The sequence below is a fragment of the Enhydra lutris genome, unplaced genomic scaffold (genome assembly GCF_002288905.1).
Source record: "Enhydra lutris kenyoni isolate GAN:26980312 unplaced genomic scaffold, ASM228890v2 scaffoldscaffold34, whole genome shotgun sequence".
In the NCBI taxonomy this organism is placed as follows: Eukaryota; Metazoa; Chordata; class Mammalia; order Carnivora; family Mustelidae; genus Enhydra; species Enhydra lutris.
Genome location: NW_019154118.1, coordinates 9,460,330 through 9,475,792, shown reverse-complemented (window position 1 = coordinate 9,475,792; position 15,463 = coordinate 9,460,330). Strand labels below are relative to the sequence as shown.

Genomic DNA, 15,463 nt, shown 5'->3' with positions numbered 1-15,463 from the left:
GGGTGAGCTCAGTCGTTAAGCATCTGCCTTCGGCTCAGGTCATGATCCCAGGGTCCTGTCATCGAGTCCTGCATCAGGCTCCCCGCTCAGCAGGGCATCTGCTTCTCCCTCTGCCTCTGCCCCTCACCCTGCTTGTGCTCTCTTGGTCAAATAAATAAATAAAATTCAAAAAAAAAAAGAAGAAGAAGAAGAAGAAGAAAGAAAGAAAAAAGACAGGGTTGTGGGAATTCATGGGGCTACTGTTATTCAAGCCAGAAGATGGAAGCCAAGTTCAGGTTGTGGCAAAATCAAGGCAGCATGCTGGTAAGAAGACGGCAGTCATCAAGGCTGACATTGCTGCCACCAAGGCCAGGACAGCATCCAGGAGTTGGGGCGCAGGACCTCTGGGGCTACAGAAAGGGCAGGGGAGGGTACGGTCAGCCACAGGACACCACTCCCCAAGGTCACTGGAGGTGTTCAGGCAGAGCCGCAATCCCCCGAGCTGGGATGGCTTAGCACAGCTGACTCCCTCCAGCTCCTGAGCCTCCAGGTCGCCATGGAGGGGCTGGTAAGGGCCGGGTGGCCATCTCAGTGGCAGGTATGGGCTGTTCCTTGAGACCCTCTTTTATCTGCTAATGTCCCCGTGGCCCCTCTAGTCTGACACCCCCACCACCAGCAGTTCCTCTTACACATTGCATGTCTCCCTTAAAGTTGCCACGCAAGATCCTGAGGGCCTGTGGATGGCCTCCTCCTTCTGACTGTACCCGTGGGCCCCACCTCAGGGCCCATGCTCGGGTCCCTCAACACCCGGTCATCTGCTGTGAGCCCTGGAACGTCAGGTCAAGGCAGTCCCACCGCCGCCTTTCTCTCCAGGGTTGACACACCACGCTCCAGAGCCCATGAAGAATATTAATTAAATGAAGGTTTATTTCAAAATTAGTCTTAGAGTGTAAGCTGTTTTCGAGGGCTGGAGCCAGACTACACAGTGAGCGGGAGGGCGCTTGCCTTCCTCCGCCGCGGGCGGAGAGGCGCCTCCCAGCCCTGCCCCTCGGTCATGCATCCAATGATCACTAGGACTAGAAGCCAACAGCAAAGGACCCCGCGCGCTTGCTCATGTTTAATCCAGGTTAAGCTATACACGTTTAAATACACGTCGGAGGTTACGTGGTGTCATGCAGTCCCTGGGTTGGAATGACTCTTGCTCCGTGACCTCCGCGGCAAGGCTGCCCCAGAGGGCAAGGTTAGGTAGGACAGAGCACTGCAAAGAGAAGGAGAGAGGAGAGAGGTCAAAGCCCAGCGCGAGTCAGGACCTGCCAGTCCAGGGGGGGCCCGGCCCAGAGGCGGACCCGTCCTGAACAGAGAGCCCCCCGCCCCCCTGGGACCCAGGGAATGACTGCCATCACATGTCTTCCTTCTGGAAGAAGGAAGAGACGACGGGAAGGTGGCCGCCTGGTGCGCCTATCTGGTCTCTGGTGCTTATCTGCCTGAGTTCAAGCCCTGGATCCGGCCTGTGCTAATTCTACGACCTTGGGGAAATGGCTCCACATCTCCGCGCTCGGTTCTCCATGTGTACAACAGACAGTGCCTCTGCCTACCCCACAGGGTTGTTCAGAAGCAAACAGAAAGTGCTCAGTAAATGTTAACTAGTTTTATGAATTCACTGACATTTCCGTGGATCGCAGTGGAGAAAGGGGTCCAGCCCTTGGGCTCCCAGACTTACCCAACCCATTTCCACAGACCTCCTTTGAGAAATTGGCTTTGAAAGCCTCTAAGAGGCAGAAGTTCTTCCCATTGTTTAGCCTGAAGTCCTCCTGCAGAAAGTTAAGACTAATCTTTCTGATCCTTATGGAAACAATACCACCCAGAGGTTCTTATCCGAGATCCGCAAGCCTACTGGAAGCGTACCCAGCGTCGCATGTGCTTGTGGACAAAGCCGAATGAAATCAAGAGTCCAGATAACGGATGACCATCAGTGGATACTGTTACAGCCTGAGGGTCCGGGGCCCCCAGCCAAATTCCCGTGTGCGGCTGTATTTGGAGACGGAACCTCTAAGGAAGTGATCGTAAATGAGTCACAGGATGGCGCTCTGCTCTGATCGTCCTTATAAGAGGAGACACCAGAGAGCCCTCATTCTCTCCCTTCACGTGCACACAGGACAGGCCACATGAGGACACAGCGAGAAGGTGGCTGTCTACAAGCCAAGAAAAGAGCCCTCGCTAGCAACTGGATCTTCTGGCATCTTGATCATGGACTCCTAGCCTCTGAAACTGTGAGAAAACACATTTCTGTTGTTGAAGTGATCCCCCCCCCAACAATACCCCCTACCCCCGGTGCTATTTTGTTGTAGCAGCCTGAGCAGACTAATACAGATATTAACATCACAGAAAGAAAGACAACCGGAGAATATGTGTCTCTTAATGGAAGTTCAGCGCCACTGATCATGTAATGCTTATCAAAAGATTTGAGACTGAGTCTGATCCAGCCTCTGGCTCTGCCAGCTAACAGGAAATACGAAAAATGGAAGAACATGTTAAATTAAACCATGGGGACACAACTGACAAGCAGAAGCCAAAACAAGGAAATTCTATGGGGCAAATAGCCTGGTTTCTCCAAGAAATAAATTTCAAGGAACGAGAGGAAAGGAAGGGGAACCTGTATATATATAAAAAGAGACTCAGGAGAGATATTATCCAATTGCAATGTATGGGCTCCCCTTGGATCCTGATTCAAACAGATGAGAAAATGTAACAGGGAAATGTGAGCACTGATTGGACAAAGATATTGAGACTTTTTTTATTTTTCTAGTTGTGATAACAATATTGTGGTTAGGTTTTTGAAAAGAGTCTTTATGTTTTAGAAATGTACACTGAGATACTTATAGATTAAGAAAACTGATGGTTTGGATTTGCTTCAAAATCATACGGAGGGGAGAAGCTGGGTAGGGGTGTGAGTGAACAAGATAGGCCACGAATCCATGGTCGCTGAAGCAGGACAAGTACATGAGAGTTCATTATTCTCGTCACTCGGCTTTTACGGATGTTAACAGCTCCCTTAATAAAAGATGAAACAAAAGTCGGGAAAGGATGTAGCTAGGCATGATTTCAAGCAGCTGAGACCAGTAAATGTAGCCCCGGGCTCTGTTTTTTCCCTATGAAATAGCCTGAACTCTCCAGAACTTTCACAATCAGGCTCGTGCTGGTTCCGCAGCTCTAATGTGGAGTTGCTCTGGTGCCTCCAGGGAGAAGGAATCCCCTTCTCAGGCCTCCTGGCAACATGCAAAGACAAAACCCCATTCCTGGGAGGCCTCACAATCGCCCACTGGAGGACCCTGGCCCTGTGCACCCAGTGCCATCTGGCCTGGCGGGATGCTCTGGGAAGGCTGAGGAACATAGCAGGTTCCCTGCCTTCAGCGGGAAGTCTTGGGGAAGGGAACCCCAGGAAGCCCTGCTCCGGGGGCCCCGTGGGGCTGCTCTCACCTTTTAAAATGTAGTCCGTTAGCAAAGTGGGCACCTTCTCATTATCCTCCTTCATGGCAAAGAGAACTAAGGAAGGAGAGAGAGAGAGAGAGATGAGCCAAGATGCCAGCATGGCATAAAGGTCACTTCTAGACTGACAACTCACCAACCCAGAGTGAGAAAGGAAACCAGACATCACTGAGTATGGAGCAAACATCTAGAAGTTTCTGTCAAGCATCAGCACTCCACCTGCTGATGGAGTAGAATACATCCAAAAATCAGAGTGGCCTGTTGGTGACTTTATTTTCTTTTATCTTTTACTTTTTTTTTTTTTGCTCATCTATAATCTCCATGTTATTTCCTAAGTATCTCTCTTTAATAAGCATGAAAAGAAATAAAGCAATTAAAAAAAAGAATCAGCTTTCAGATGCAATCTAAATGTTAAGAATAACAGTCATCCCATCATTGAATCAGCAACAAAACTCTTTAAAGACATTCCATGCATGTAAACAGATACTGGAAAATTTTCTCTGATTATGATTATAAATCATTATTCCTATTTATTAATAACAAATGAACTTATTTTAACACGTGATTTTTTTTCTGTTTTATGCCCACCACAGTGCTAGAATTTGTGGAAATGCAAAAGACTTACGGACCCTCAAGGAGCTCATAGATTCCTCATTGAGACTCCTGATGATTTACACACATACAAGGCAAACAAGAGGGAAGTTATGAAAGCGTAAAGGCTTTTCTTATAGAAGTTTTGAAAATAGTTTTTTCTGTTATTAAACGAGGTGCCGCTTTCTCATGTTCATAATTCATATTGTGGAAGTCAGCTCTGTAGAAAATCTTTTAAGAATGTTGTTGGACTTTGTTTACAATATCAAAAAACACGGGCAGGAGAGAGTGCAGGATTTTGCATCACACACGGCTTTAAAGAAGCCACGGTGTATCTATCCCCCGTAGTCTTAGAGACCTCTGTGAAAAAGGAGAGAGATTCATGGGTACAAGACATATTTACCCGTGAAGCAAGAAGGCTGCAGGGCATCGTGGATTAGCTTGGGAATGAATAAATAAATGCTAATATTCATAGAAAAGGTCTGGAAGAATGTGCGTGAATCTGTTAAGACTGATTATCTCTGGGTGCGAGACCACAGGGGATGTTCCTTTCTATACCCTATTTCTGCAGGGTCTGGTCTTCTTCAATGAGTACGTTTTGCTTTTCTGCAAGCAGAGAAAGCAAGAAAGGTCAGCCGGCACCGGCCACCAGGAGGAGGCAGCCTCGGCAGTAAAGGGGACGGATCTCCATCCTGTTCTACGGCTCAGCTCTCTCCTGATACCTCTGCCTCGCTTCACTTCGGCGTGAGTTAGTGGCCAGGTCCCGGGGCAGGAAAGAGCCTGGAACTGGGGCCCTCCAGGTCTTGGTTTCTTTTATTTCTTCTGTAGTTTTAGATGTGTATTCATGTCAACCTAACAGGCTGCAAGGACTTTACAAGTGAATATGGGCGCACCAAATGCCACTCCAAGAAGACAGCTCTGGGGGGCGCCTGGGTGGCTCAGTGGGTTAAGCATCTGCCTTCGACTGAGGTCACGATCCCAGGGTGCTGGGATCGAGCCCCACCTCCAGCTCTCTGCTCAGTGGGGCGTCTCTTTCTGTCCCTCCCCATGCTGATGCATGCTCTCTCCCTCTCTCTCTTTCTCAAGTAAATAAATAAAATTCTAAAAAAAAGAAGAAGAAGAAGAAGAAGACAGCTATAAAAATGCAACCCTTGTTTTCAGCCAATATGCATCTAAGTTTATTGCCAAAATCCAAAATGTATAGGAGTTGTCTGGTCCCAAGAGCTGGTCCAGGGCCTGCACCCTTGGTTCAGGAATAAAGAAGAGACATTCACAGAGGAATGGCCAAAGGACTGGCCAAAAAAAAAGAAAGCTTTTATAACCTGCTGCAGAATTCACATTCAGGAAAGATGGCAGTTTTTTCTTTTAAAAAGAATAAAATATTGGAATGTGGTGTACCCACATGATAGAAGAGAGAGCCATAAAAAGAATGTTAACCAAATGTTAACTGATATGACTAAAATCATGATAGAAAATTTTATAGCCAGTATAATCCCAAGTATGTGGAGAAGACATAAAACATTATGGCTGAAAACACCAAAATAGTAACCACGGTGGAGGGGACAATGAATTATTTATTTTCTTTTGTTCACTGTTCTGTATTTCCAAACTATTCTAAATGATGGAAATACTCCAATTAAAATTTTCTAAACGGACCTGAAACATGTAAATAAACCCACAGTTTCTTAATTAAAATGAAAGGATTTCACGCTGAATTCCTGAATGGGTATCTGTAATAAATTTATAGCTCTTCCTTTAAAAAAAAAAAAACCATGATTGAGTACTTTACATATATCAACCTTCATAATCTGTCCAAATTATTTTCCAAATGCTTACTGCTTGTGAAAACACAAACACCTATAAATGTCAGTTCGTTTCTGTCTGCTCCCTTGGAAAAAAGTCTTAGTGCATATTTATGCAAATAGAGGAGTTTAAAAGGAGTGAAGAAGATGCCAAGGTACTTTGAATTGAAAATTCCAGATTCTCAAGGACGCTGTATCCATGGATGTGGCCAGGGTTTCTGTTTACCAGAACCGCCTGCTTCGGTCCCCAGATTGATTAACAATGACAATGTTCGGTCACCTTTATAGCCCGGGGTGGGGGGAGGCGGAGGGGAGCAGCAGGTGTCTGTCTGCCTCTGCAGAACAGAAGAAGCTCCTCTTGCCCTCCCCCGCGCTAGCCTGATGCTCAAGCCCTTCCCTCCCAGGCAAAGGCAGGGCGCCCCTGGGCTGGACAGGCCCGGTGACTCTGTCACTCCGCGCAGTTCACGGTTGCCAGGGAGATGGACGTTCCTGTGATTCACTGCGCCTGCCACCCCGTCACAGCCTCAGATTTTTCTCTTCCTAAAAGAATCAGGCTGACACTGATGGCTAATACCAAGAGCCCCCAGCCTTTTGGGGGTTGTTGTGTTTGATGTACATGAAGAGATTTTGCCTACAGAGGGCTCTTTGTCACACACGGGTTTCTCCCATCACTCAGGATATTTGTTAATATTTGACAATAGAGCCAAAGCAGAGGAGAGGAGGCAGTCGTTTCCTGGAAGGAAAACTATTCTTTCCTGTCCCCCACTCCTGCCACCCAAGAAACCTTGCTGCTCCTTAAAAAATGCAGCCAGCCCCATCCACCACGCCTCCTGCTGTGGGGCCATAGGTGGGACAAAGCAACAGCAAGCTGTTGCCAAGAGAACAGACAAGGTGGAGAAGGCAAGGCTTTGAGCACTGTGGGGTGAGCCCCCACCCGCCCCCAACCTCTTCCACCAGCTCATTCCTTCCTGGCAAGGCTTTGCCCTTTACAAGGAAACAGCGACACAACAAGATGGCTCTGGGTGCCACTGCAGAGCACTGTAGCTTTGCCCCCACTCAGGGGAGGAGTGACACAGGGACACGGAGCCCGTTCCCACCCATCTAACGCTGCCCCTCATGGGGAGGGAGGGATGGGAGTGGGCGACCCGTCTCTCTGAGGATGAGAGGAACTCACTGTTTGTCAGCATCTGGAGATCTTCCACTGACGGGGGCAAGGCCTTCTTCTCATAAGGGATGACCGTGTTCAGATACTACGAGACAAACATACAAACATGCCAGGCAGGGCTGGAAATACAAGTGTGGTCCCTCCGAGGGTGAGATGTGTGGACAATTCGCACGGGGACTGTGATGGTCTCTCCCCAACGTGCTCCATGGAAGTTGACAGGCACAGCAACACCCATGATGCTCTGCACACCCCTGCCTCGGGACCCCTTCCTGTCTCTGGCGAAAATCCCTGAAAGGGGCGCCTGGGTGGCTCAGTGGGTTAAAGCCTCTGCCTTCAGCTCAGGTCATGATCTCAGGGTCCTAGGATGGAGCCCCGCGTCGGGCCCTCTGCTCAGCGGGAAGCCTGCTTCCCTTCCTCTCTCTCTGTCAAATAAATAAATAAAATCTTAAAAAAAAAGAAAGAAAGAAAGAAAGTCCCTAAAAGTAAGACTTTCCCATATCAGCCCTCCATTCCATCAAACACATTCTTCGGACAACCAGAAGCTCCTGGATATTTAGGAATCCTGGGGAGTTTTTTCTCCTTCAGGCTGAGCGCAGAGAACATTCTAAAGGGAGATTATACTTTTGTGTGCTTGGGCAGGCAATATGAAATCGAACAATCTCTCTTTTGTCAAAAATGACGGGGGAGAGACCCTCAACCCCACCCTTGGTCTTGGACGTTGGGTTTGCTCCCTCTGCTGGATATGAGGTGCTTCTACAACAAGATCATCTTGGCCCCGTGGGGCCCAAGAACAGGGTGCCCGAGAGATCCTGAAGGTCGGGCGGTGGGAGGGGGTGGGAGGGGTAGCCTGGGGGACTGAGTGAGAAGAGCTGCAGCTCAAACACCAGAAGACTTCTTTTTTGGTCTTGGTTCTGCCCCTAGCGGTGGGGTCTTGAGAGAAGACCTAATCTCTCCAGATCTTAGTTCTCACAGCTACAAAATGAGGGGAGCGGGTTCCATGTTCCCAGAATGTCCTCCCGTGCCGCAGTGCCATAATTCTCACCCTTAGGATTCAGCTACAAAGATGTCTAACACGTACACAATTACGTGCGCTCTCTCCACGATCTCAAGCTTGTCCCTTCTATCAGATTATGCACTTCATGAGCGCAGAGCCCAGGACTTACTCATCTTTGCCCCTAAGGGCTTGGCAACAGCTCAAAACAAAACAAAACAAAACAAAACCCAGTTCACCCTTTAAAAGACACTGTTCCTTCTTAAGAGTGGAAGAAGATGATGGGGCACCTGGTGGCTCAGTCGGCTACGTGCCTGCTTTGGCTCAGGTCACGATCCCAGTATCCTGGGATCAACTCCCGCATCGGGCTCCCTGCTTCTCCCTCTCCCTCTGCCCACACCCCACTGCTGCTCGCGCTCATGCTCTCTCTCACTCTATCCGAAATAAACAAGTTAAATTTAAAAAAAAAAAAAAAAGAAGGGGGCACCTGGGTGGTTCAGTGGGTTAAGCCTCTGCCTTCGGCTCAGGTCATGATCTCAGGGTCCTGGGATTGAGCCCCACATCAGGCTCTCTGCTCAGCGGGGAGCCTCCCCTCTCTCTCCCTGCCTGCCTCTGTACCTACTTGTGATCTCTCTCTCTCTGTCAAACAAATAAATAAAATCTAAAAAAAAAGAGGAAGAAGAAGAAAATGAGTGGAAGAAGATGGTAAACCTCCCTTTGCCCGAGGGCTGGGATAATTCTAGTGAATCACCACACCCTGTTCTGCAGGGAAGGCTAGGGGGCAAGGGTCAGGAGGAAAGCTGGGAGCCTGGGAATTGCAGGTACCTGTTTGTCCGTCCCTGAGGAGCCGAAGGTCTGGCGGATGCCGCTCTGCAGAATGTTGGAGATGCCTTCCATGCTGAAACGCTGGGGAAAGGATGGGCGGGGCTCAAGAACGAATGCTTCCTGCTCCATAGTCATCGCTCCCCGGGGACTTGGGTGTCCTCCCTAAGCTACCCAGACCCGCCGGCCTCCCCCTGTCCCAGATAACACCTGGGCTAACCAATGGGCCAAAACTTAAGGCTGAGCTTTGCAAGAACCAACAGTCGAGTCTCAAAGACTCTTATCTTAGTCAGTCCCTCGGGGCAATGGGTCTCCCTGCCCTTCCCTGGTTTCCTCCCTTCAGCCTCGTCGTGGACAGGGAATAAAGCAGGCCCGTATGCCTAGGACAGACGATGACACAGCATCTTAAAGGGGAAAACAAAATGTCCGGCCACTGGGAAGGGCAGATGTAATTAAAGCTACTTTTTGCAACCCCCTCCCGCCATCCTAAGGAGAGCAGTCAGGATGAGTAGCCCGGATGCTAACCTGAGTCCCAGGCACAGCGCCCCTCAGTACTAACTGTCTTCCCCCCTCTTTCTAAGGTCTTGCCTCAGGGAGCACAGGCCACACACAAGTATTTTCCAGTGTCCACGTCCAGTGTCCCCCAGCCAGACCGATGTCCTCAAGAGGAGGAAAGAGAAAGGGGGGCCGCCTTTCTCTTTACAGCCCTACTGTTTGCCCACGGTCCTGCTCACAGCCCCTGCTCAGTCCAGGTCTGCTTACGGGTCCTGCGCAGGCTTGGTACTGGGGCTGGACATGGCGAGGACCGGAGGCCGGGCACACCTCCTCTGCCCGCGGCGGGGCTTCACGTACCTTGAGAGGCATCTGGTTTCCCTTCTCTATCCGGCTGCTCTGCAGGCTCAGACCTTTCTCTTTCCGCCTCTTCTTCATCAGTTCCCGCTGCTCCTTCTGCTTGTTCTGAACCTCGATAAGCACCGTGATGAAGGAGTTCTTCACTTCCTTCTCGAACTCCAGCTCGTCCCGGCGGGCCAGCTGCTGCACCAGCTCCTCTGAGAAGTCCCGGATGGCGCCCTCCACCTGGTCCAGCAGCTCGGTCAGCTCCGACCCAGACATGTGCCTTAGACCTGCAGGGGGAGACCGACCCGCAGGTGACCACTGCATCCGAGCCAGAGCCCACTGGATGGCTCCTGGGGCCGTGTCTCCCAAGGGGACCCCTCCCACCTCCTTACAGGACGGGGAATTTAGGGGCATCTTCAGGAAGGAAGGGACCCATATACAACGGCCAAAGTGAACACCACTCTCAGGATAACAGAAGAGGAAGAAGAAACCCATGGACTCCATTCACAAAAATGTGCATGGACAGGGACACCTGGGGGGGCTCAGTCGGTGAAGCATCTGCCTTTGACTTCAGGTCATGATCCCAGGGTCCTGGGTTCAAGCCCCATGCTGTTGGGCTCCTTGCTCAGTAGGGAGCCTCCTTCTTTCTCCCTCTGCCTGCTCTGCCTGCCTCTCCCCCTACTTGTGCTCTCTCTTTCTCTAACAAATAAATAAATAAAATCGTTTTTTAAAATGTGCACAGAGGGGTGCCTGGGTGGCTCAGTGGGTTAGGGCCTCTGCCTTCGGCTCAGGTCATGATCCCAGGATCCTGGGATTGAGCCCCGCATTGGGCTCCCTGCTCGGCAGGGAGCCTGCTTCCCCTCCTCTCTCTCTGCCTGCCTCTCTGCCTACTTGTGATCTCTCTCTGTCAAATAAATAAATAAAAATCTTTTAAAAAAATAAAATAAAATAGTGCACGGACAGGGGCGCCTGGGTGGCTCAGTGGGTTAAGGCTCTGCCTTCGGCGCGGGTCATGATCTCGGGGTCCTGGGATCAATCCCCATATTGGGTTCTCTGCTTAGTGGGGAGTCTGCTCCCCACTCCCCCTCTGCCTGCCTCTCTGTCTGCTTGTGATCTCTCTCTCTGTCAAATAAATAAAATCTTTAAAAAAAAATGTGCATGCACAGGCATGTGACTTTTTGATCCCTTCTTCCTCTTCCTAGTTTTCCTCTGTGTCTCTGATATTCCTGGTGCAAAATGGGTCAAGGATCAGGGGGAGAAAACATTCAGAGGAGGTTTTGGGCATATGTGCCGCAAAGCAGGAGAGAGATGGTGTTTGTCCCAAGAACTGATCAAGCTCTAGCCAGCCAGCAATCTCAGCACAGGGGTCTGAGGCCCCCTTCACCCCACAGTCCCACACAGCAGTGCAGAAATTCAAGAAACAAGGGAAACGTGCGGCTGACTGGGACCACAGGCTGAAAAGCATATCCAGGCTGGTCAGTACCGAGCCTGCTGTCAGGGAAAAGGGAAAGGAAGCTGAGATAATGGGATACAGGTAACTTTGTCGTAAATTCTTATCCCCTCAGATTTCTTCATTTAAAATAGATTGGGGGTGGGGGGTGGGGAGTGCCTCTGTGGGCTCAGTCTGTAGAGCCTGCAACTCTCCATCCCAAGGTTACGAGTTCAAGCCCCACGGAGGGCATGGAGCCTACAAAAACAAAACAAACAAACAAACAAACAAAAAGATCTGGGGGGCGGGAGAGTGAGCATCTTCTCAAATTTGTCCCTTTCTAACATCTTTTGTTTCTGCCGCAGCACCCATTTTACTTCTCTGTTCTGTTTCTGCCATGGCCTGTGGATTTGCTGACTTGGTTCACCCTTCCCCTTTATTCTGCTCTTTGGAGCTGTCCCCCTCCTTCTGCCCTTGCCATGTCCCTGTGCACTTGAGCTGTTTTCCTGAGTCTTCGTAGAGCGTGGCTATGTTTGGGGCCTTTGTGTGGCTGAGAACAGCCTGAATAGAGCTCCGTAGCCAAATCAGCCCCGTCATCGCGAGCACATTCCTTCAGCTTTTGCCCTCGCCCGGCCTCTGCTCTTAAGAGCCACAGAGTCTCGGTTCCTCAGACAGCCTCCATTTTCACCCGTGTTCGGACCTCGTCACATGCCCGGCCCGCCTTCCCTCTGCCGTGTTTCTAAGTCCCCGCCGGCCCACACATGTGCCTCCTCCCCGGGAAGGGAGGTTTTCTGGGTGGTTCTATTTCCCCAACAGTGGCATCCAACAAGCCACCTCGCCTCTCAGCACCCTCGACTACCCCAACCGCATGGAGCTGGGGTGGGGATGAAATGAGATGACGCACAGAGACCCTTAGAACTGGTCTGGCACATAGAGATTTTTCCAGAAATACCAGCTATCATGATCATTACCTTTTTCCTTGATCTCATGGGAGCCTCGTTTTGGACAAAGGGTTCCGATTTCTTCTGCTCATTCTGCTTTCATCTTCACCTTTGCTTGGTTTTACCATTTTGACTGGGCTCGATTGCCTTTCCCCCCACCCCCAAAATTTGCTAACTTCTCTCCTGACGCCCAATAGGGAAAGGGTTGCCAACTCCCTGGGTTGGGGGTCCGACTAGGTACGTGTGAAGCGGGTGCCCACGGCCCGGCCCACAGGCAGGAGGGTCCATCCCGGGCAAGGCCACCCGCCAGGCCCCTCACCTTCGTAGGACCAGTTGTTGTTGAAGGTCTGGGTCAAGGCCTGCATCTCCTGCAGGAGGACCGAGTCTGCCTGGGAGGAGGTTTCTCCCTCATCCTCCTCTTCCAGGACCTCCTCTTCTTCCTCAGGGTCTGGGGAGTTCTGCATCATTTCCTCGATCTCCTCAATCACCTGAAGAAGGTACGCAAGAGAGTGCTAACTCTGGTCTCTGCCGGGGGGACATCCCAGCTCAGATTTGGGTCAGTTAAGGATATTTCTAATTTGCTGCCTATAAGATTCCTAAAGCAATATTGTTATTTAATAAATATTGAATAATAATAAAAATAGATCTGACCAAAGGCTTACATACACTCTTCCATTAATGTAAAGCGCTCTAAAATGGGAAATCTCTTCCAAGAACACCATTTAGATGAGTGCTTTATTGGAAATAAACTCCTCTTTCGGGAACCAAAGCAGAGCTGCCTGGAAGGGAACATTGACTTCAATGTGCTGAGCACTTTATTTCTAAGTGGGAAATAATTATCCCCCCAACTTTAACACAAAACCCAGCCCATTAATTGTTACAGTGCTTACGTGGTTCCTAGACCAACTCAAAATGGGGAGGCTTTTTTTTTTTTTTTAGGTAGAGGAAATTTCTCCAGAATTCTCCTAGGTAGGAGCTAAAGCTGCGTAGCCACAAATGCCAAACAAGAAGCTAAAATAACAAAAGGATAGGTGGGGTCTGGAAAACAGAAAGGAACCAAGGAACCCAGCTGTAATCTCCGCTCTTACTAGGGATCTGTTCCTAGAAGAGAGAGCTAAATCAAAGGATTGCCAGAGGAAGACAGGAGAGCCGCTCTGTTCATTAACTGCTGACACATAAAGAAAATGGAAGAAGCAAAGACAGTCTGAAAGGCGTCCATGGATGTCTGGTCACGACAGGGCACTCATGCATTTGTCTGTCCTTGATTCTGTGACGGGTTCAGGCTCCAGGCCCCTCGGCCTGGTGCTCTCTGAGGCCGGCTTCTTCACATCAGCTGGACCAAGGACAAGAGGACTTAGGGTGCCTGCCTTAAGAGCAATTTCTATTTTATTCCCACACCTTCTCACTTCCATTCAGCAAATTTGGGGAATACTTAGTCTTTGCTTCCTGAAAGCCATTTATAAAATGCAAGCAAACGACAAGCCCCCTTCAGAAATTTTACGGCTGACTTTCTCCTTCTCTCACAGAGAACTTCTCGCTAACCTTGGATCACTGAATTGCATTTCTCCTACAGTTCACAAGAAGAGCTGTCAGGCCCTCTTCTCTTTTCATCTGGTGCCCTTCAATCTCTTGACCCTTACCTGTTTATATCCCACCTTTTTGCCTCAGATCTGAAAGAGTTCCTTTGGCCGAAAAGTGCTTTCTGGCACCACAGGCTCCTGGTGGAGCTTTTTCGGAACTACTCTGTGAAAACCTTGTATGGTTCCTGCTCAAAAAGTTGCCCAGAAATATTCATTGACCAAAAAGTTGAAAAAAGAATCCAGAGACCCAAGATGATTCCCTCCTAAGTAATAAATGACTAAAGCCAACATTTAACTAATTCAATCAAATGTCAAGCACTATCTTTTTTTTTTTAATTAAACAAAGTCACAACTGTCCATTAAGACTCCTTTTGGAAGGCTCAGCATTTTGGGTATTCTGTGAAATATGAGAAAATACCCATCGTACAAAAGCCTCAACTGTCACCTCTATTTTTGCAAGAATAAGTCTTTGGGACCCTCATTTAAGTGTCTTGACTCTTTTTTTTCCATTTTATTTCTTTTCAGCGTTCCAGTATTCATTGTTTATGCACCACACCCAGTGCTCCTTGCAATACATGTCCTCCTTAATACCCACCACCAGGCTCACCCAAACCCCCAGCCCTCCTCCCCTCCAAAACGCTCAGTTTGTTTCTCAGAGTCCACAGTCTCTCATGGTTTGTCTCCCTCTCCTGATTTCTCCCAACTCACTTAATGAGATTGTACTCTGAGGCTTAGCAAGAACTGAAGCCAGTCAACACCGGACCTATCTCTGGCTATAATCAAACATGAGTCCTGCCCAACCCAAGGGTCAGGAATTATGTTCCTATTTACTGCAGGTGGGTAAACTGAGGCCTAGAGAGAAATGAATTCCCTTACCAAAGACACTCCAAGTCATCAACCCAGGCAACCATGAGACCATACATTTGTCTTTTGCTTTAAATGGACACGACACGTATGTACTCAGACTTTTTCTTGATCCAAAGAACAAAAAGTCCCAAGAACCAAGATAAACATTCATACCTGATCTGCTGTGAGTAGAGGCTCCTCATTGATACCAGAATCATGTTCACTCTTCTCATTGAACTCTTCCTCTTCTTTCTCATGGATCTGAAGGGGGGTGGGGCGTGGAATTCTGATTGATCATCAGCAGAACTAGGGTTCTCTTTACTGTCTGGTCTCTAGAACAGACGACACGGACTGAGAGGCCCATCCGGCCATCCGCTGTGTGAGGAGGGAATCTGAAGAGATGCCCAGAGTTTCATCCAATTCCAAACATACCCCTTCTGCCTCCCCGAGTCCAGCAAGAGCATCTGACTCAAAGGAAGGAGCACTGTTCCTTAGCCCACAGATGGGTCGTCCCTGCATGAACAGGGTGAGTGATACCTTCCTGCATCGAAGCCTCTCTTACTTAGACGAGGAATTTCAATCTGGGGGGCTGTTTCCAGAGTGCACTGGTTGAGGCATTTTAAAGGGTGGGTTGTTCCAGTCCAAAGAGTCAAGCTTTGACTGGACTGGACACAAGGCCACCCTGTGACGGGAATCTAGGTGTGAGGTCACGGCTGCTGAAGGGGGTGCTGAAGCTACATGAAACGTGCCAGGGAACAACCCGACCACGTGAACTGAGGCCCGGACAAAACAACAACAACAATATCAAAACAGGTGTCCCATTCCTCAGAGATCCCACAGTGCCAAGTAAGATTCTGGAAGTTCACAACCACTGAGAGTCTGGATGTTGCAATCCAACAAGATATTCACAGCACATCTGGCTTTCCTAACCATATCCCAAATGGCCACTGCCCGGCATTTATGTTCAAATCCTGCACAAAATCAACCCCTAAGC

The 15,463-nt window shown here is 49.3% G+C and overlaps 1 protein-coding gene across 3 annotated transcripts in view; it reads right to left on the bottom strand.

Annotated features, from left to right (window-relative positions):
* Positions 1–749: 749 nt before the first annotated feature.
* LOC111153837 (fasciculation and elongation protein zeta 1) overlaps positions 750–15,463 on the bottom strand; it is a 38,983-nt gene continuing 24,269 nt past the window's right edge. The window contains exons 3-9 of one of the 3 annotated variants that reach the window (XR_002641045.1): positions 14,644–14,730; positions 12,363–12,531; positions 9,689–9,960; positions 8,840–8,920; positions 7,033–7,059; positions 3,457–3,522; positions 750–1,237 (exon numbers count right to left, since the gene is read on the bottom strand). Coding sequence is in view for 2 of the 3 variants with exons in the window: in XM_022513095.1 (XP_022368803.1) it covers positions 1,221–1,237; positions 3,457–3,522; positions 7,033–7,108; positions 8,840–8,920; positions 9,689–9,960; positions 12,363–12,531; positions 14,644–14,730 (768 nt within the window). In the remaining variant the exon portion in view is untranslated. Of the gene's footprint in view, positions 1,238–3,456; positions 3,523–7,032; positions 7,109–8,839; positions 8,921–9,688; positions 9,961–12,362; positions 12,532–14,643; positions 14,731–15,463 lie in introns of all 3 variants that reach the window. The other 2 variants (XM_022513096.1, XM_022513095.1) reach the window with 2 other exon arrangements.